Source organism: Schistocerca nitens, chromosome 10 (assembly GCF_023898315.1).
Source record: "Schistocerca nitens isolate TAMUIC-IGC-003100 chromosome 10, iqSchNite1.1, whole genome shotgun sequence".
Classification (NCBI taxonomy): domain Eukaryota; kingdom Metazoa; phylum Arthropoda; class Insecta; order Orthoptera; family Acrididae; genus Schistocerca; species Schistocerca nitens.
In genome coordinates this window covers 210,447,511-210,470,644 of record NC_064623.1, presented here as the reverse complement: position 1 = coordinate 210,470,644, position 23,134 = coordinate 210,447,511, and the positions used below count along the sequence as shown (strand labels likewise).

General features: G+C 42.7%; 1 protein-coding gene across 1 annotated transcript in view; it reads right to left on the bottom strand.

The window, feature by feature from the left end:
• LOC126210661 (putative ATP-dependent RNA helicase DHX57) overlaps positions 1–23,134 on the bottom strand; it is a 238,405-nt gene that overhangs the window by 90,382 nt on the left and 124,889 nt on the right. The window contains exon 14 of the mRNA XM_049939992.1: positions 15,428–15,558. Within this exon, the coding sequence (XP_049795949.1) occupies positions 15,428–15,558 (131 nt within the window). The remainder of the gene's footprint in view (positions 1–15,427; positions 15,559–23,134) is intronic.

Below are 23,134 nucleotides of genomic sequence, written 5' to 3'. Positions count from 1 at the left end.
ATACCTAACACTACACTACCGAATGTGCCTGTCCGCTATTCAACACTTCCCCTACGCAGTGAGTAGCAACCTACCCTAAAAATAACTTTTTAAATGATCAATAACTGTTTTTGTATACCATACTTGATGTTCTATAGGTTTAAAGAAGACCACTCACCGAAAAGCAGAAGCATTGAGTTGTTGACAGGCACACACAAAAGAAAGACAACATGCTAACTTCTGTAGTTATCATTTGATGAGCTACAATAAAAAACAAACACACCCATGCTGCCACACGGTGCTGGATAGACTAACAGTGCCGCTGCTATTTTTCATCAAGTGGACTGGTTGTGGTGGGGATCATATCGGGTGGTGTGGACAGAGGGAGAGGGAGAGGGAGAGTGAGGTGGGAGGTAGGGTGGGTGGCTAGTGGCTCAGAGGGAGGCAGCCATTTTCAGGTTAGGGGTATGGAAAATGGCCTAGCAAGATTGTAGCAGTCCATGTGTAGTGGCACACGCTGAAGGCAACATGGGCCGTGAATTGGGAGGGGGTGACAGGGCAGAGGAAGGGAAATCTGTTCGGTGGAGGGTGCACGAACATTGGGTTACCTGAGATTCTACATGGGATTCTAAAAGGTTAGAGGGTTGCCTGAGATTCTATAATAACTTTCTTACAACATTACTACAAGTTTTGTATTTATGATATGACAACTCTTATTTCAAATACTTGGGAAGCATAAAAGAAGAAAGCAGGAGAAATGATAAGGAGATTACCAGAAGTGGAAGGCAGGCACATGGATTTCTGCAATGTGAGAAGCCTGTTCTGGAGCAAGGAGGTACTGCCACAAACCAAAAAAGTGTTATACCGAGTATATTACACTCCAGTACTCACGTATGCATCAGAAACGTGGTTAATGAAGAAAAGGCACAAGAGCAGGTTACGGGCTTGAAAGAGGAAACTTTCAAAGGAGCTACCAGAACAGACAGAGTAAGAAATGAGACCACCACAGAATAGTGAAAGAGAAGCCTGTGCAAGAGACTACAGAAAAGACAAGGTTAAAATGCAATGAGCATGTTAAAAGAATGGGTGTTGGCAAGAATTTCAAGAGAGGCTCATATGCAATTATGTAGGAGGCAAGAAACCTAGAGGAAGGCCAAGAGACAATACATCATCGGAGTGGAGGAATGTGCTATAAAGAGAGGAGAAGACTGGGACGGAGTAGAGGGAAAAATGTGGTGGAATTACAGAAAAAGATGGAGAGGTTTATCTTCCAAACAGACCCAGACAGGCGCTACAAACTGTACAAGAAGAACGATGATTTATATTCTGTACAATAAATTTTATATGTGTGATGCCCAGTCAATTATTAGTGGGTGTTCATTAACATTCGTTGTACAAGTTCTCTCGTCATTTATCCCCAAATCTTCCAGCTCTTTTATATTACATAATGATTTGTTGCTTCTGATTATGTTGTTTGTTTTGCTTCTGAAGGTCTTGGATACTGATGAGTGGAGACTGAGGGAATGCAACACACACACACACACACACACACACACACACACACGATGAAGCAACCTTGGGTTGCAAAAGCTTGAAATTTGTGTGTGTGTTTTTTATTGTGTCTATCAACATACCAATGCTTTCTTGTTTGGTAAGGGTGTGTGCAGACACCACACCAGAAGATGTTTGTATCTGGTTGCTGGTCTCTGCTAGACTCCACTGATCACACCTGAGACAATGGTCTGAGAGAGAGAGAGAGATAACAGCCAAAGGCTCCTTTGGGCCTCATGTTGTTTCTTGTTGGGTGTTAGGAAAAATATGAACTGATGTATTACTATTCACTTCCTTTCATATACAGGGTGTCCTGTTTATCTTGCTCACTCAGAATAACTTTTTTCCAATGCATTAAATGAAAAAGTGTTTCAACCAATGTTTCTGAACTTCATTAGGTAGTTCTTGTTGAGGATAAATGTTTTATGTATCCCCACAGATGTAGGAGATATGGGATAGAGGCTATATTTTTTAAATGGAACCATGTACTTTTTATCCAAGAATACACTTATACTCTCCAAGAGATTTTCAAAAATGTATTACACTGTACCATTTTTGTCAATAAAACGTAGATGTGCGAACTATAAAGAGTACACAGGTTTTGAAGGAAGAGCTGTTTACTGTCTTGATTCTGCACATTACGTTCCCAATGTAGTGTTGTAGTAGAGGTGTGGGTTTTGTGTATTACTTCTGACACATGTTAACACAGAGCTTTGTCATAAGTACTGTAATACAGTACTGTACAATAACAAGATCCAATTACTGTACAGTGAAGTACTGTAGCATTCTATGTTTGTGGGTAATTTGTAAAATGTTCACACACACCTTGAAGAGGTTAAATGATTTAGATAATGAAACGTACTGAACGGCTATTTAAATTAGAGAACTTATGTATTATTTATCATTGTTACTAGTTTCTTGGATAAAATGGTAGAATGTGATACGGTTTTGAACAGCTCTTGGAGAGGATGAGACCCTTCAATATAATTTATACAATTCCAATTTAAAAATTTAATCTCTATGCCATGTCTCCTACATCTATGGGTGTACATAAAATGTACACTCTCAGCAAGAACTGTCCAGTGATGTTAAAAAACACTGGTTGAAACAATTTTTCATTTAAAGCACCAGAAAAAAAAGTTATTTTGGGTGAGCAGGATACATGGGACACCCTGTATATATGGCAAGAGAAATAAGAATACAGTTAGTGACAGTACGACATTTTCAATTCAATGAAAGCTGCATTCAAATGATGGAAAAAAGCATCCCAATAAAAGGAATTTTTGTTTTTCCAATAATGTAATAATGTCTGTGTCTACTGTCAAAAATTTCTAAATTCTGTAATTCCCTCAAACTCTTACGGGAAGTCACATAAAATTACTTTGTTATGGCAATTCACTATGATCAAGCCTAATTTAAGAACTCTTACAAAAGATTCATTTACAACTTATGAATGAAATCATTTAATGGAGCAAATCTAAAGCAAGCTTTCAGATTCCTAAAACAAGAAAAATAAGAACAGCTATATGCTTGCAGAACATACTGGGACTACTTTCTTTCTCTGATGACACTGTAACATTCTTATCCAAGTGTCACTGGAAGACTGTTACAGAGGAATTTTAAAAGTAGGCCTGAAAATATATTGTAATAAGACTGACATGATATATAATCAAAAAGCAAATTGTAAATTAAATATGAAAGCTCATTGAACTAATCGACAATTTTTTGTATTTAGGGTATTTCAAGATAAATTACATCGTGGAGGTTACTTTGTACTGCTACTAGTCACTTCCTTTCCTGTTCCACTCGCAAATGAAGCAAGAGAAAAAGAGATTGTCTACACGTCTCTGTAAAAGCCCCAAATTCTCTTATTTTGTCTTGCCTTCACGATTCTTATACGAAATGTAAGTTGGCAGCAGTGCAATCGTTCTGCTGCAAATGCCAGTTCTCTATTTTCTTAATAGTGTTTCGCGAAAAGAATCTGATCTTCCTCTAGGGATTCCCATTTGGGTTTACAAGGCATCTCCTAAATACTCGTGTATTGATCAAACCTAGTTGGTAAGAAATCTAACATTTTGCCTCTGAATTGCTTCGATGTCTTCCTTTAATCTGGCCTGGTGAGGATTCCAAACACTCTAGCAGTACTGAAGAACGGGTCACACTAGTCTCCTACATGTGATCTCATTTATAAATGAGCTACATTTTCCTAGAATTCTCCCAATAAACCGAAGTCGACCATTCACCTTCTCTACTATCGACCTTATGCGCTCATCCTATTATTTATTATTTTCCAATGTTATGCCTAAATTTTCAATTGATCTGATTGTGTCAAGTACAGAATTGTTTTTCCTACTCACGTGCATTAACTTACATTTATCTACATTTAGAGCAAGTTGCCACAAGGAGAGGTCCCCAATGGCAGGATCAACATTTTTAAAGCAGCTATATGTTGGTGTGGGTCAGAGTCCCATGTGCCACATCCTGGAGCCATTTGGTCTATAGGGCCCTCGAATGCAGGAAATTGACGAAAAACAATTTCGTGTGATTTTCTAGTCTTAAAAATAATAGTGTTATCCAGATCAGTGTTGCAGAATAGTGGTTAGAGATCCATCATTGATGTCCTAAAGCTTGTGCAATGACTTATCATTATGTTTATTCAAGTAACTGGTTTAAATGTAATTCTTTTATTTCTAATCCTTTGCCACATTATTTTAATCACCACACTAACTTTATTTGCTCTCGTTTCTTCTTTCTATAGTTAGTTTTTCATTTGGTATCTTTCTACATGTGAATTTAATTATTCTTATCTGTCAATCATAAAATTTAAATATCTGAAAGCATTTATCCCTCAGTTAAAAAACGAAAGCTGAAATAATCTACCTCATTGCCTCAATGTTTCCAAAACACGTTTTTCGTTACAAGATATACTTTTTTTAGATTGTTATTATCATATAAACATTTAAAACAAATTCTTGTTGCGTTATGGTCAAAATAATTCATCTGAAGATTTAAACGAAAGAACAGATTATAAAGAAAACTAAATTCATGAAAGAACAGATTACAGAGAAAACTTAATTCAAGCAAAATCAGCAACAGAAATACTGAATTCAATAACGTGGACTGTAATATAAGATGATAAAATAGAAGAAATTAAATCAATGTTAATACATAAAAATCACATTGGCAAAGATTCAAATGAAAAAGATGAGAGCAAATGAAAAATTTAATATGAGGAGTAAAATGACAGTAGAAAGGATTAGAAATGAAAAAATTACATTTACACCAATTGATTAAATAAAAATAATGATCAAATTTATTTCAATGAAGGTTTAAAAATAAAAAGTTTTAAAACACCTGACTTGATTCAAACCCAGTCTTTTTCATGTCAGGTACATATCTTATGCCACTAAACTACACCACCACTCTGCAGTATATTAATATTTTTACAACTCTAGAGTATTAAGCAAAATCCAAAATTTTTATTTGTCGATTATGTGGGTACACTTTGATGAATGTCTGCAGTGTGTGACACCTAGGACCCTAATCTATACCACTGTATAATTGCTTTCAAAAAGTCAATCTGACCCAGCGGGACCTTTCCATTTAAGTCATCCTCCATCCATCAACAGTCACTAAGCAACACTCTCCCATACACTACATCATCAGCCACACCAGACTGGAGCTCATCCTATCCATCAGGTTGTTTATGTATATACAGAACAAAAACAGTCCTGTCACACTTCCCTGGGGTACTCCTGATGAGACATCCTTATCTCTGATGAGCACTTGGCATCCAGGACAACACGCTGGCTTCTTTTCCTTATGAACTCTTTGAACCAATCACATACTGGGAACCTAATCCGTACACTCAGACCTTTGTTAATAATCTGCAGTGGGGCACAGTGCCAAACGCTTCTCAGAAATTTAAGAATATGGGATCTGCCTTTTGCCCTACATCTACAGTTTGCAGGCCAATGTGTGAGAAAAGGACATGCTGATTTTTGCACAAGCAGTGCTTTCTAGGTCTGCACTGTCTCAAGGAAATTTATTACATTCAAACGTATGATATGGTCAAAAATTCTCCAGCACAGCAATGTTAAGTGTAGTAACGGCGATCGGAACACTCGCGGAGTTGTAGTGACGGAAATGCGGCAGGACCCGCGGAACAGCACGCGAACAACAACACAACGGGAGAGGACGGACACAACCAACGAAGGACCTTACGACACAACAACAACAACAACAGACAACAGAGTCAAGAAAATGAAACAAGACAACCACAACCACTCATAAAGAAAACACGAAAGACAATACACTGTCTAATGTGAAGTGATATGTCCTGAGACATACGCAAGGTTAGACTGGCAGGCTGAGCGACGATCGGGGACGCCGCTATTGGCTGCTGCAACCACGTGTTCCACTGTGGCGCCCTCACTCTAAATGCGGGCCAGGAGGCGCTCGCTGTCACAAGCTTACGGCGCGATGGTACAGAGACCTCTATGGGTCTTCGAAGTCCATGACATCTGGTGGGGATTCAAATTCCGCGGCACACGGTACCAGATCCCTCCCCCCTGAAACTTGCGCATAGGGGCGGAAACGCACCGGACGGTGCCGAGGCGAGCGGCAGTGGGAAGAGGAGCCGGGCTCATCAACCGCTATTGGTGGGGAGGAAGGGATGCCCGAGGTATCCATGACAGCCGATCCAGAGTCCAGGGCGGGGGAGGAAGCCGCCGATCCACCCGGAGGTGGAGAGGGCCGGCGGCAGGCCCTCGAGGAGACGGCAACCGGGGGAGGACTATGTCCGTACCTGAAGGAGGTAGGGACAGAGGCGGCGGCGCCAGTCCTGTGGCGGCACGCAGGTGGAGCCGATTATGATGGCGGCGCTCCAAGCCTTTCGACGTCTGCACCAATGTCACATGCCGCCCATGGGCCGCGACGACCGTGGCGGGTGTCCAACCCACCTTCGCGCCCTTACTCGTGGGCCCACACGGTCGTGCCAGGGGCGTACCGCTGCAAGGGCCGTGAGTGGGGGTGGGAGGAGGAGAATGGCATCAGCAGGGGCATGGGCATAGTCAATGGGCATAGTGTAATAGGTGCTCAAAAACAGGGTGAAGGCCGACGTGGTTGTAGATGTGTCGATCGCCTTAGTCAACTGTTGTTTAAAAGTGCGGACAAGCCTCTCCGCCGCGACATTGGACGAAGGGGGGAAAGGTGGGCTATGGATATGTTTGATACCGTTGGCCTGACAGAAGTCGTCGAAGGAGGACGTTGTGAATTGGGGACCATTATCGGAGACCAATATGTGTGGCAGACCCTCGATGGCGAGAACCTGGGCCAGGGCCGTGAGTGTAGCCTCCATGGTGGTGGATGCCATTCGGACAACATATGGGTATTTGGAGTAGGCATAAACAATGAGTAACCACATGGACCCCAAAAACGGGCCCGCAAAATCGATATGGATGCGATCCCAGGGCCGGTGAGGTACAGGCCAGGCTGCAAATGACAGAGTGGGACTCACCTGGTGACGCGCACAGACAGTGCACGCACGGACGAGTTGCTCAACATCGCCATTGATGTTGGGCCAATACACATTCCAGCGAGCCAAAACTTTCATACGGGACATACCCCAGTGCCCGCGGTGTAACAAAATGAGCACCCGACGCTACAAAGCTGGAGGGGTGACCACCCGATGGGCATCGGACTCCGTGGCCAACAGAAGGACATCATCAACCACGGAGAGCATGGGACACTTGGCGCCAAGGGCCGAAATCGGACTGCATCCAATGAGTGACGTAGGACGGCCACCCATGGACCACGTAGCTGAGAACCTGTTGCAAGACAGGGTCACGGCGGGTAGCCACAGCAATGTGAGCATGCATAAGAGGCAGACCGTCCAGTGCATCCCAGCAGGCGGAATCAATGTGAAAGCAGTGGACCTCCTGTTGGTCAAAGGCAGGATTGGGGCCCGCTGGGAGACGTGACAAAGTGTCCACGTTAGCATGGTGGGCGGTGGGCTTATACCAGATGGTGGAAACATAATTACGTAAAAACAATGTCCAGCGCTGGAGACGTTGAGCCGTCCGCTCTGGAAGGTGAGAGTGGGGTCCGAACAGCGTAACTAAGGGTATATGGTCCGTCAGGAGGGTGAACATTGCCCCAAAGAGATAGGTGTGAAATTTTTGGACAGCGAACACGATCACCAGAGCCTCCTTTTCAATCTGGGAGTAATTCCGTTGTGTTGGGGTCAACGTCTTAGAGCCATAAGTGATGGGCTGTTCTGAGCCATCGGCATCCCGGTGTGCAAGAACGGCCCAATGCCGTACGCCGACGCATCAGCCGCCACAACCAAGAGGCGGTCCAGAGAAAAGGGGTATAAGACAAGGGGCGGACTTCAGCATCGCCTTTAAACGGAGAAAAGCCTGGTCACAGGCAGGGGTCTAATCAAAAGGTACCCTTTGTGACGCAAGTGATTGAGGGGTTGAGCAACAGAGGCAGCGTGGGGCAAGTAATAAGTAACCTTGCCCCAAAACACCTGGAGTTCAGATAAGTCTTTGGGACGAGGAAGGGTCTCAATGGCTGCGACATTACGACCCGAAGGGCGAATGCCATCTTTGCTAAGCCAGTGGCCTAAGTATTCCACTTCTGGTTGAAAAATAACAACACTTGTTCAGCCGACAGCGTAAACCAGCAGACTGCACAGCGTGAAATAAGGTGCTGAGGTTTTGCAAATGTTCCTGGCGGGAATGCCCAGTGACCGAGATGTCATCCAGATAATTCACACAGGCAGGGATAGGCTGTGTAAGCTGCTCCAGGAATCACTGGAAAATGGCCGGCGCCGAAGAGACACCAAAGGGAAGGAGCTTGTACTTATACAATCTGAAAGGCGTGTTGATAACCACGATGTTCTGAGATTCGGCAACCGAGGGCAATTGGTGGTATGACTCAGCCAGGTCGATCTTGGAAAAATACTCTCCCCCGGCAAGCTCGGCAAGAAGGTCTTCCTGTCGGGGAATAGGGTATCAATGAGGGAGTGAGCATTGACTGTAGCGCCGAAGTCCCCACACCGCCAAAGGGACCCATTGGGTTTCCACATGACCACCAGTGGTGTCGCCCATGCACTGTAAGTGACAGGCTCCAGCATGCCAGCGGCTGGGAGCCGATCAAGTTCCTGATTGACCGCTGGCCGTAAGGCCACCAGAAGGGGGGCCGTAGGGTGATGTGCGCCTGAAAGCCGGAAGCACATCCGAGATCCGGTGAAAACAACGACGCAAAAGCAGAGCACAGATCGTCCAAGTCCTGAAAGGGAACAGCCGTGGAAACGACCTTAACTTCATCGGAAATTGAAAAGCCAAACAGTTGAAATGCATCCAGGCCAAATATATTTGAAGCAGACAGATGGTCGATGACAAAGAGGGTAAGGAGTCGGGGACCCCTTTGTACATCACCTGGACGAGGAACTGCCCACGACAGAGAATGGAATTGTCTCCGTAGGCGACCAAAAGGCGAGAGGAAGGCGACAACACAGGAGAGCCCAGCCGGGTATATGTCACCATATTAATCAGGGAGACGGTGGCCCCAGTGTCGAACTGAAAACTGACATCCTCAGTGAAAATCCGGAGCGTGAGGGAAAGCTTCCGCGCTGACGGGTCGTCCTGTGGGACGACCGATTTCAGAGCATGGACTGTATCTTGAGGCCCAGGAGGGGCAGGACTGGAGCGAGTCGAGCGACTACGACAAATCGATTGGATGTGGTCCTCCTTGTCACACAGCATGCATGTTTTCCAGCGGTGGGGACAATCAGCCCGCGAATGTACAGTAAAGCACTGTGGGCAAGATGGAAATGGGCCGCGCGACCGGCGACGAGGAGTGATCGAAAGCGCCAATGCCATAGAGACGTCGGACAACGACGAGTCCCGACGGCACTGGCCTCTGTCAGCCGGGCCACTTAAACGTCGCAAAAGCGGCACCCGCCGTGATGCCGCGATCGCCGCCACGTGCGGTCACACCGTGAGACACTCGTTACCTGCTTGAGCAATTTCAAAGGAGTGGGCAATGCGGAGAATGTCTTCTGAGGAGAGGTTGTCGAGTTTCAACGCCGCAGTACGGACCTCAGGATCGGGAGCCAGCTGAACCACCACATCCCAGATCAGGGAGTCTGCATACGAAGCCTTACACTGCTGATTGGTGCAAGTAAAATCGCATTGACGGCTGAGACCCTGCAAGTCTGTGACCCAGGAACGATACCACTGACCAGGCTGTTTATGGTACTGGTGGAACACCAGCCGAGAGGCGACAACATGGTAGCGTTGGGAATAATAGTTTGTCGGCAAAAGGCAGATCTCCTGGAAAGAGAGAGCCACAGGATCGGACAACGGTGCCAACTTGCAGAGAAGAAAGAACATGTCCACAGAGGCCCAAGACAAAAACAATGACCGCTGCAAGGAGTTGTCCATGACTTGAAAAGCCGTGAAATGTTGTTTCAGCCAATGTAAGTAGGTTTCCCAGTCCTTGTTAGCGTCATTAAAGGGTGGAAGTGAGAAAGCATCGGGCACCCGAGGACTCTGAAGCTGTTGTGATAATGTGTCCCAGGCATCGACTTTGTCTGTTAGCAACTGCAGCGACTTTTGTAAGATGCTGCTGCTGTTGCTCCAGCAGACAGACCAACATCGCCTCCATACCAACAATGACCACCGTTTACCTCGTCGCCAAAATGTTGTAACAGCGACTGGAACAGTTGCAGGGTTGTAGTGACGGAAACGTGGCGGGATCCGCGGAACAGCCCGCGAACAACAACACAATGGGAGAGGACGGACACGACCAACGAAGGACCTTATGACACAACAAGAATGGACAACAGAGTCAAGAAAACCAAACAATACAACCACGTCCACTCGTAAAGAAAGCACGAACGTCAATACACTGTCTAAAGCGAAGCGATATGTCCTGAGACGTACGCAAGGTTAGACCGGCAGGCTGAGCGACAGGCAGGTGCTTAAGTAATCGATCGGAGATGCCGCTACTGACTGCTGCAACCACGTGTTCCACTGTGGCACCCTCACTCTAAATGCAGGCCAGGAGGCGCGCGCTGCCACAGCTTACGGCACGATGGTACAGAGACCTCTATGGGTCTTCGACGTCCATGATGTCTGGCGGGGATTCAAATTCCGCGGCACGGGGTACCAGATTAAGGATATTGGTGTGTAATTTTGCAGGTCCATTCTTTTACTCTTTTATACGCAAGACACCTGCACTTGGGTCTTTGTGCTGGTCGAGAGATTTGCAGTAAATGCAAAAGACATAAAGGGCTGATGCTGAAGAGTACTCCCTCCAAAACCGAACTGGATTACATCTGGACCAGTTGACTTATTAATGACACAATGGAGGGAAAAGAAGTAAAGACAAGAGTTAAAAATGGCCTCGAGTGCTTTTGGTAGACTAAAGAGCTTTCAAAACTATGCTTCTAAGAAGTTTAGAATTTGTCTGTTTTACCAGTTTTGATTTAAAGCAACTATACTTTGATTTTTAGTGGGAAAAAAAATTACAAATTGAATACTGTTCGTCAAACAATGGGGAGAGGCACGTTGCTAGGTAGGAAAGGGCGGGGGGTTTATATGCAGATAAGAAAAACAATTCCTGGATTTTCCCAGATTTCCCTGATTAAAAATATTCCTGAGTGAAAACACACTTTTTTCAGTTGAAAACATGCAACACCAAGAGTGAAAGGGCTTTTTTTTTCCATGTTAACTGACAATATACCTTCCGTAAAAGCTGTTGAAATAATAAATGCTTTGACACGTAACGGTTTTATACACCAGTGTAACTTCTCAGCACTTTAGGAAATGAAAGTCAGCAAAAAGCAGTGTATTTTGGTGAGTCTTTGAAGCACAGTAACATGTAGACTACATGTTTTCCTGTTACAAAAGTACAAATACGAATTCCACCAAATACAGCACAGTAGCTTACGAAGCACTGAAATTGAGATTGTGCTACATTATATGCTTTTCAGTCAGCCAAGCAACATAACTGTTAAGTAGTGCAAACACTTAAATAGGAAAAGTTAACAGTTTAAATTGATATACATACAGTATAGCCACGAGAACTGCTAAGCTTTCACATATAATACTGGTCATAAATTTTTTTTTGCTGTTTTTTTCCAAGGGTGTTGTCAGGCTGGATCCTAAGAGCACAACTTGAAAACTGCAGTATCTGAATACTTCTGACAAGCACGATTATAAATTTCCCTGCTGTGCACTGTAGTTCTGTTGAGCACTCTGACTTCTCCACAGAAAAGCCAATTACATATGAAATTTCTCAAGAACTCACCTTGCCCTTCCTCCTCTCCCAATAATCATTCTTTTTGTCATCATTATTGCACAATTTGTAATCTAAGAAAGAAGTAAAATAAATATGAAGAACTAACCTTGAAACTTCGTCTTTTTTACCATATGTTACCCTTTAAGAAATATCAAACACAAATGTGCCAGTAAAGTTTTAAGTAATAGTGTCACGTAGAAGAAGGTGTAACTACATGAATGACGAACACTAACTTCAGTTAATGTAGGTTTAGTCAGGACTTGCACATACAAGAGCACGGAGCGAACTGCCTCCGGCCAGAACACATACAGTATATATACAGTTACAGAAAATCCCAGTACAATGATTCTTGATATTTGTGGATACTTCTACGATGTTCTCAAACCAAATATAGAAATTAAAATTTTATAGTTCAGGGGAGTTTTGAACTCCTAACCCTCCATGCAACAGTTTAGTGGCTCTAGTGTCATAACCGCTACACCACAGTGACAGTGCTACTCAACTTCTTCTGCAATAACAGCATAAATGGCTAGTCTTCTGGGCTCAAAATTTTTCTAAGCAGTCAGTCCTCAAAGAGTTAAGTCTCGAATGACAGTCAAACACTCAGCGAGTTAAGAAACTGATCGCATATTCTCAAAAGTAACATAATTCATCCTTCTCAAACAACCATTTGCAATATTTTCTTGTGACCTGTTACAAAAGCAAACAGTTGTGATATGCTCATCAAAAGCAGTTTGTTGTTACTGCACAGTTTTTCTCATAAAGCCTGTGACACATTTCGTTGTCAGCATACTCGTGTGTGTGCACTGTGTTTTGTTGCCGTAAATGGCACATTTTCTTTGCAATTGGAGTTTTATTTTAGTGTTATCCTCTCGTTTATATTTTATTGCGGCAGTATTATTCTGCAGTAGTGGGCTGAAGTACAATTCTTCATTAAAGTATCAGCTATTGTTAGACAAAATTACAAAAATTTAACTGACAACTAAAACAATGAAAAATTCCTGGTATTTGAGAAAATTTCCAGGTTCTTCCCAGACGAAAAAATTTCTGGTTTTTCCCACATTTCGCGGTTGTCCTAGGGCATATACAAGGGGTGGCGGGTCGAAAAGTTTATAGCCTAACAAATAAAGAATGACAGATATTTCATAACACAAATTCATTTTCAATATAATACCAACGTACACTAACACACTTGCAAGCATGCTCAGATAACTTCTGCAAACCATTCAAATAAAAGGCTTCAATTTTGAGTCCAACCAAGCATTCACAGAATCAATCACTGCTTCTTCACTGTCAAAGCGTCATCCTTTGAGGTCTTTTTTTTAGGTTTGGGAAAGAAATAAGTCTGATGGAGCTAAATCTGGAGAAAATAGCAGATGACATAATTCGAACCTGCAGTCACGCAGATTTTCCAGTGTTGCGAGAGCTTTGTGTGCTGGTGCATTATCTTGACGCAAAAGAACTCTGCACGCCAATTTTCCCTCACCTTTCTTTCTTTATCTCTTCTCTCGTATGCTGCAGGAGGGTGCAATAATGTGATGCATTGATAGTTACGCCCTTTTGCAAGTAATCCATCATAATTACCCCTCCAGCATCCATGAAGACTAATGCCATCACCTTACCGACTGATTACTGCACCCAGAACTCTTTTGGGTTAGGGGATGAAGGATGTTTCCACTGCTGTGACAATTGTTTTGTCTCAGGATCAAAGTGGCGAACCCACGTTTCAACCACTGTCACATACTTTGCAAGAAAGCCGTCTTCATCTACTTCAAATTGACAGATGATTTCTTCACAACACTGCTCATGCTCCCATCTCTGATCTGCATTCAAGTCTTTCGGGACCAGACGTGATGAAACTTTCGGCATACCCAGAATATCCACAAGAATATCATGATAATGTCCATGGGATATTCCAAATGTGGTTTCAATTTGCTGCAACATTGTTCGACGATCCTGCAAAGTCGTATTGTGAATTGGAGTCACTGTTTCATCAGTGGCAATGGTGACACGCCTTCTGCTCCTAGGCGCAGCTTCCACACTCATTCTTTCACATTTGAAATCAGGCACAAGTTTTTCACTGTTGCACAAGACGGAGCACTGTCCTTAAGTGTATTCCACATGTCCTCCGCAATTTCCTTGGGTGCCATCCCCTTCAAATGAAAATATTCAATCACAGCATGGTTCTTCATTCTCTCAATATTTGTCATTTTGCTTACATTACGGTATACAATGCATCCTAGCAGCAACACTAACAAAGCTGGAGCCACAAAATTTGACTTGCATACCCACAAAGAGTCACCATACCAATAGGTGGTGGTGGTATTGTTTGTTCGAGACATTACGGTAACTATCTCGGGCTAGAAACTTTTCGACCACCCTGTGTACACACTGCAGACTACAAAGGGATTAGTGAAACAACCTGAAAAAACTGGAGTAGAAAGCATAAATTTGCAGAGGACTCAAGCTCTGCCCACCCAAACGCAACACACTGACAGCTGTTCATTAATTAGTGGTGCAGGAGAATGAGCTGCCCATGAAAATATGTGACAAACGTACATAGTAAACGGGTTAATCATTTTGCTTCACAAAGGCTACACAGCCAAAATGCTGTAGTACACAAAATAAAAGTAAAATGTAAATGGTTAACAGTCAATGAGGGGAATTTCTTTCTTTCAGGAACAATACAATACCACTTACGGAATTTGTGTGTCAATTTTTCTGCTTATCTATTCGAACAGTTTCCTCTATAGCCTCACAAGGCTGAGGGAACTCCGTGCCAGACCTTGATGCTTACATTAAGGAATTAACTGAAGCAATCTGATATCTGAGTTGGCTTTACAATGGTCTCATCTAAATTGATGGCCAAATAATTTGAAACCTAATTCAGATTTAACCATAAGCTATTCTATTGTGGTGTTATATTTATGCCTTACATTTAAGCTAATACTGGATAACTGTTCTGCTGTATTTTCAGCTCTCATAAATATATTTTTATCATTTGAAACATTTACTTAAAGCAATTTTTTAAATATTTAAAACATCAAGTTCATAACTTTTCCTAATACTAGAGATTTTTGGAATCCATTAACAGGATTAAACATATATTTGCTCATGCTGGACATCTTGCTGCATCAAATAAGAGTCTACTGCAGCTTGTCTATTTTGGGAAGAAGTTTATTTATATCATAGGTGCTGAAAAAAATAGGGTAGAATTAGTTGTTAGACACCTTTGTTATAACCTCTCAGAAGTAATAATAAAACATAAAAATTCTTTGTACAGCTATGCTGGAAATATTAAAAATATGAAATTTCTACGGTATTACGGTGTCCAACAGTGAACTTTGTATACCTGCTTCTCCCTTTTTAAGAAAGGTTGCAGAATTATGTTCTAAAGCAGCTGTAGTACAAACTATAATGTACCAATACTGTCATTACTATAAATGCTATCATTAATGTTGTTAAATGCAAATGCTTTGCGTAATTCAGCTGCATAGTCCAGACGACTGAAAATAATTTTCTTTTCTTTTCATATTTTAGACTACCTGGGAAAATCAGTGTTTAAAAATAAGGCTACACTCACCAGGATTGATCCTTTCCGTGGGTATTTGTGATCACCTTCCGCAATCCACACCAACACTGCCTCAATAAGTTCATAGTTGATTTTTTCATAATCCAACAGATACAATGATTTGCATGTCGTCGTGCTGTAATCTGTGAATAAACAAAAGGAGTTTTGGATTAATATTCCTGTCACAAGAACTGGATTACAAAGAAATTGTTCAACACAAAATCTTAAGAGAAGATCAAGTTTTTTTTTTTTTTTTTTTTTTTTTTTCTTCATATAAACAGGAAATTAGCTAGTGTGGAATTCCAGTTCAAAACTGCACATTGAAAAAGGGGCTGAACACAACATCAAAGCATCTGGTACCATGTTTCAAGGAAAGATTTAAGTGTATAGTCATATCATTGCCAGATGCCCATATCGATACCATCATCCTTTGGTGCTCCCTCTCATAGCAAGGGTGTAATTGTTGTAATGGAAATTACGCTTACTAAGCAGCGAGTGTTGACACGTACCCATGATCAGACCTATTAATCGCCAGTGCATCACAAATAATATAATCACTTCCAAATGGTTGTCCTACACTAAAGGGTGACATACTGAGATGTCGGTTACATGTGTTCCATCTGGAATACTTTTCTGAACAGTTACTGACTTTCAAATGGGTATGTCTCTCTTCATGGAAATTATCGACTATCCACAGTAGGATGGTTTTTGGGAAATGTGAGCACATGCAAGATAAAGTGTACATTGAACAAAAATATTTCAAGAATAGAAGAAAATTCACTTCATTATTCTATCATGGAGACTACACTCATCTGTGTCATGATAGTTACGTGCCCTAAAGAACAGGAACTAGGTGTTATGCAAATAATTTGCACTGTGCATATCAATAGACTGTGAACAGTGCAATTCGAATTTTATGTACGTTGTTTCTGGTCTCAACAGACGCATAATTTCACCACATTTGTGTGAGTAATTACTAAGTATGGCCTTTCCCCGGCCCTGCAAACATTAGTATCTACAGAAACACATGCCCCTGGTGAAATGGAGGCATATGGCTGAGCAAGTCACAACATATCAGGTACTCTGACATTACAGGCACCTATAACCAGCATTCGTTATCATAGTTCAAGTCTGCACAAGAGCATGTACACATTTCTGCCAGGTCACTTACAAGATAGCATCACATTTTACTAAGTGAGCTCATAGCTCATTGCTCATTGTAAGCACATTATAACTGGTATATATTTATATCTTTTGCTTGTGGATTTTGCAGTCTATAAACTCCAACAACGCAATGCAGTTGGTGATGTATCTTCGAACTACCTGTCTCCAGTCATCCCAGTTCTGGTTCTGTGATTATGTTAACTTTTTGCTTCTATCTTAACAACTCTATTTCAAGTCGCCTTCACTAAACTGAAAATGGATCTACATCCAGGGTGTATATGCGGACACGGAAAAAAAATTTCCCAGGTTTTTGCCGGATGAAAACACATTTTTTCCGTGTTATTAAGTGACAGTATATTTTCCCTCGGAACTGTAAAACTATCAATCCTTTGCATGGTTATGTTTATATACACATGCGTAGAATTTCCCACCACTTCACAAAACGAAAATCAGGGAAGAAAACTCCTTTTGGAAAGATTTTTGATGTGCAGCAACATGTACGCAGCATATTTTCGTATTACGAAAGTATAAATTCGAATTCCACCAAACACCGCATGTTACTTTCCGAACCATTGTAATTGAGATTGCGATGCGCTTTTGTAAGCCAGTCATAGCTCATGTCACGTGATCCCGCCAGCCAATGACAGCGGGTATTCAGACCACAGGACACGTGATGTACTCAGCTAATAGCAACATCACCGTTAAGCAGCGCTGAATCACAAACAGGAAAAGTTAATGTTTTAACACACATAGTGTTGCTACAAGAAAAGCAAAGCTTTCACATATAATATTGGTCTCTAAGGTTAATAAGCTGCAAGAGAAGCTAAACTTTCACATATAATGTTGATATTTTTTGCGTGTGATACATTTTAAGATGTTGTTGTTGTTGTGGTCTTCAACATCTTAAAATGTAACACATTTTAAGATATACATCACAAATATGGCAGTAAAATTTTTAGCAGAGTCCAGTGACTTGTGCTCAAAGCTCTCCACAAATAAATTAGCTACCACAGAGGAGAGAGAGCTTCCCATAGCACTACATCAATTTGCTCATAATAACGACATGAATGTCTGATCTTCTGAGCTCCAAATACTTCTAAATGGCTCGTCATCAAACGCTCTGTGATTTAAGAAATTCATCGTACATTCTCGCACATAGTTCAACTCGGATAAAAGGAAATTTACTTTGAACGTAAAGCTTTCCAAACCACCATTCGCAATATTTCCCCACGACCTGTTAGAAATAGGTTCGTTTCAGTAGTCATCAGAGAGTGCCAGATAACAGGCGCCACCGCGCTTTGGCAGTTGCTATGACGCAGGAAGCCTAATGTTTGCACATGTAAAACTTTAAAAGATCTTACATTATGTCATAAAAGAAAACAGACATCAGAGGATACTCCAAGAATATTGGAATTTAGTGAACCATACTAAAATGGCACATTTAAAGTGCATACTTAAATAGCACATTCGTATGTCCAGATTCCCAATGAAGGACGCCTCGACCTGATATTAAGCTTTTCAGTGTGTGTGTGAGTGTGTGTGTGTGTGGGGGGGGGGGGGGGGGGGGGCTTTGTGAAACATTGAAACATGTATCTAGCTGCTTGCTGCGACTGCTTACATAGCCAACAGCCCCATTTCTGGCTACAGAAATGGGAGAAGGTACTACTCACATGCCACTCAATTGCGCATGAGCCCGCTCATAACTGCTGAAATGAATCTAATGAAACAGTTGTGACGTCACGCTCATTGGAGGCAATTTGTTGTTATGAAGCATTGCACAGTCTTCCTAAAGGTTCAAAAATGGTTCAGATGGCTCTGAGCACTATGGGACTTAACTTCTGAGGTCATCTGTCCCCTAGAACTTAGAGCTACTTAAACCTAACTAACCTAAGGACATCGTACACATCCATGCCCGATGCAGGATTTGAACCTGAAACCGTAGCGGTCGCGCAGTTCCAGACTTTAGCGCCTAGAACTGCTCGGCCACTCCGGCGGGCTCTCTTCCTAAAGCCTTTGATACATTTTGCTGTTGGCAAACACATGCATGAGCACTGTGTTTTGCAGATGTATGTGGCACATCTCCTTTGCAATTTATGTTTTTTTTTTTCCTCGTTCACGTTTTATCGTTGCAGTATTATTCTGCAGTAGCAAGTTCCAGTAATATCCTTTGTTAGAGTATCGATTCTTACCAGTCAAAATTACAAAAATTTAGCTGAAAACTAAAACAATGAAAAATTCCTGAAATTCTACAAAATTCCCGGGCTTTTCCCAGATCTCCCGGTTGTCCGGGATCGTATACACCCTGTACATCTGTACTCCACAAGCCCCCTTATACTTTGTACTTCTGTTACGACTATCATTTCCACTGCTTCCCTGTCCCATCTGTGAATAGCACACACCACTACCACTAAGTGTCCATCTCAGTTCCAGTTTCTCTGATTTATCGGCTGTAGTCATTTCACAAGGTATCTGTAGTAGGACACTACCCAACAACAAAAGTGAAGCACGAAAAAGGAGAGGAGGAAATTAGATGAAACTTCATGCGTTGACAGTGTATGTGATGCGGTTTCAACAATTACAAAATCGAATCAAATTTACAAATAACTGAGAAGTATATTTCACTATGATGTTGCACCCTCTCTGGCACGGATGCAGGCACTGATTCGATTGAGACAGGAGACACAGAGCTGCCGCATCCTCTCCTGAGGCAAACCATCCCACAACTGTTGTTACTGGTCTTTGATACTCTAGAAACTGGCACTGGAACAGAATTAATATCCAACCTGGTCCCACACATTCTGAAAATCTTGCTGCCAATGTGAGTGCCTCTGTGCCATGCAGACAGTTCACAGAGCCACATACAACTTGTGGACAGGTGTTGTCATGCTGAAAAATATCACCACTACACCATCAAGTGGGATGTAACACATTGGGATGACAGATGCCTGTGATTAATCAAGATGCCAGAGGTAACACTGCTGTGCCTCTACAGACCATTGGAAAAATGGCACCTCTCCTCAGGCTGCCATCATATTCACCAACAATGGTTGCCGCTGATGACGGTTATCTGTGGTAGTGCTGAACTGTGATTCATTCTGAACGCAATATGACACCAATCCCCAGCAGTCCGTGCTTCCTGGTCAGAGTATCATTCCAAGCACAGCCAGTTGTGTAGTAGTGTTAATGTCAACATGTGTGAGGGGCAGTAATTTCTTAGTTTAGCAGCTGCTACTCTCCAACTAATAGAATGTAGCACGGAGTCTTTTACTTGTTGTCGGATGACAGGTGCAGATGGGGAGGGGTTACAATGTGCCTGGTGCACAACACGGTGATCCCCCTCCCCGTCCCCTTGTGGTGATCTATCATCGCACCTGGAACCTTGAAGAAGAGTAGGCCTGCCCTCATGTGACTATGCTGTCCAACATAAAGTCACTGTCACACAAATGCCCCACAGATCTGGATATATTGCACAATTCAACCAACTGTCCAAATGGAGACATTAAACTCTGCCAGGTGCTGATAACACTGTCTCAAACAAGTACTTGGCATCTCCGTCTCCTTCACACTGATGACTCATCTGACACTGTTCATGTTCCGTAAGTATTCTACCATACCTGGTGACAACATTAAATATGATCAACAATAATGACTCTGGTCGCCATGCTAGCTGTCATGGGGAATTATAACTCTCATCATTTACTAGCCACCAATAGCGTGTATGTGTACAAAGTTATATTGACACCTGACAACGTCTTCTCAGTGCTTCCTTTTGACAGGCAGTAGATATAGTCAAACTGTTCGTCAAATGTTCACTCTGAAATTTCAACAGTAAAACTGTACAAACTGTTCATGATGCTCAACACTTGTCTTTTAGCTTTTGCCACCAGAATTTGTTGAGCATCTCTGTAATGCTCTCACACTTACTAAACAATGCCATAATGTAATGAACAGTGCCGCTCTTTGTTAGGCTCTCTCTCTCTCTCTCTCTCTCTCTCTCTCTCTCTCTCTCTCTCTCCACCCCCCCCCCACCCCTTTTTATTAACCTAACAGGGCCCATGTTCCAGACCAACGAGTAATATTCATTAACTGGTTAAATGAGTGTTTTGCAAGTAATTTCTTTTGTGGGTGAATTACATTTCATCAACATTTTTCTAATGAACTTTAGCCAGGTATTTACTATACCTATAATTATTTTTATATGGTCACTCCATTTTAGATCACTCTCGACAGTTAGTCCTTGGTATATTGTGGGTGCTACTGTCTCCAGACGTTTATCACGTATAGTACAATCCTTCATCCATCTATATGCAGTTTATAGGTGTTCAGGGTCAACTGCTGGTCCATACACCAGCTGTTGATCCTCTCCACATCTTCCTTCGTTTTGCTAAAGTCTTCCAGTGTTGCAACACTGCTACAAACACCATCATCTGCAAACATTTTTACAGATTCTTTGGCGTGATCTACAAGATCACTTACATATGGGTCACTGAGAGTCGTAAGGGCCCAAAGCACACATACAAAGGTTCAAGAAAAACATATATCTCTGACGATCAAATTTAAAGGCAAGCCACTAATCTCCTAGGTTTAACTTGTATTTAACAAAGTCCCAACATACTATATTACCTATTAAACAAATCATGCATCCAGTTTGTATTATGAAATTTTAATTAATATTCAGGATTGTTATTATTAATGTTTATCCACAAAATTTTGATATACAGGCTAGGGCAATAGTGTCTTTGACTGATGTATAGTTTGTAAATAATCACACACAGACACTCTTATGACCTAATCCAATACATCATTGGTTGGTTGGTTGGTTTGTGGGATTAAAGGGACCAGACTGCAACGGTCCCTTGTTCCAAAACTTAAAAACTACCACACAGAGTAAAAAACAGATAATAGAGACAACAGACAACACAGGACAAGAAAAACTCAGACAAAGAACAGACATAACAAATGAAAATCACACGGAGTGGGGCGGTGACTGGCCGACTATAGAATAAAAAAGGAAAAGCCAACCACTAAGAACACATTAAAAACTCAGTTTAAAACCGTAGGCCAAAACAATAAAATAAAACACACACTCATATTAAATGATAAAAGCCCCCTGTCCGAATAAAACGTAAAACTAAGTCAGCCATTGCGGAGTCGTCTGTTAAAAGGGCAGGGAGCGTATCAGGCAGCGCAAATGTCTGCCTGACCACAGCTAAAAGGGGGCAGGCCATCAAAATGTGGGCCACCGTCAAAGCCGCCCCACAGCGACATAGAGGAGGGTCCTCCCGGCGCAGTAAAGAACTGTGTGTCAGCCGGGAGTGGCCAATGTGGAGCCGGCAAAGAACTACTGAGTCCCTGCGAGTGGCTCGCAGGGATGACCGCCACACAGCCGTCGTCTCCTTCACAGCACGGAGTTTATTGCGCGTCGTCAGTTCGCGCCATTCATCGTCCCATAGCGCCAAAATTTTGCGGCGCAAGACTGCCCGCAAATCAGTCTCTGGGAGGCCAACATCAAGAGATGATGTACTCGTAGCCCCTTTCGCCAGACGGTCAACATTCTCATTCCCGGGGATCCTAACATGGCCTGGGGTCCAAACAAAGACCACAGAGCGGCCGCAACGGTCAAGAGTAGACAGGGACTCCTGGATAGCCATCACTAGACGGGAACGAGGGAAACACTGGTCGAGAGCTCGTAAACTGCTCAGGGAGTCGCTACAGATAACAAAGGACTCACCTGAGCAGGAGCGGATATACTCTAGGGTACGAAAGATGGCGACCGGCTCAGCAGTGTAAACGCTGCAGCCAGCCGGCAAGGATCGTTGTTCGTAATGGTCCCCTAGAGTTAGCGCATAACCGACACGACCACCAACCATCGAGCCGTCAGTGTAAACAATGCCAGAGCCCTGATACATTGGAAGGAGGGAAAGAAAGTGGCGGCAGAAGGCCTCTGGAGGGACTGAGTCCTTCGGGCCCTGTGCCAAGTCGAGCCGAAGGCAAGGGCAAGGAACACACCATGGGGGTGTACGCAAAGTGGCCCGAAAAGGAGGTGGAACAATGAAAACCCTAAGCCCGGAGAGAAGCTCTTTGACACGGACCGCGATCGTACAACCTGACCGGGGCAGACGTTCTGGCAGATGGACGACCGATCGCGGGAACAGGAGACCGATACGTCATGGTTCTCACTATCATCATTTTCATTAAGCACATTCTGCAATGTGACGTTAATGTTCACTTCAGTCATGAAATCTAGTAGTCTCAGTGTTTCAAATTTGATCTAGTAGTTTTGTTTAGTCCTTGTGCTTCAAGATCGATATTTGACTCACACTTACGTATTTGGGCACTGGATTTTGCAAGGTATCTACAAATTGAGGAGAAATAACAATATGTGGTTTCTCTAAATGTGACTAAGACAACTGTGGCCTCCCACAACTAATAAAGAATATGTTACTTAAAACAGCAGTTCTTGGCAACCTGTTGAAAACTGCCTCATTGTAAAATGCATATTGTTACCTTGAAACATCTTTTGGTTTCATAGTGAGATCAGTAATACTCTTGTAG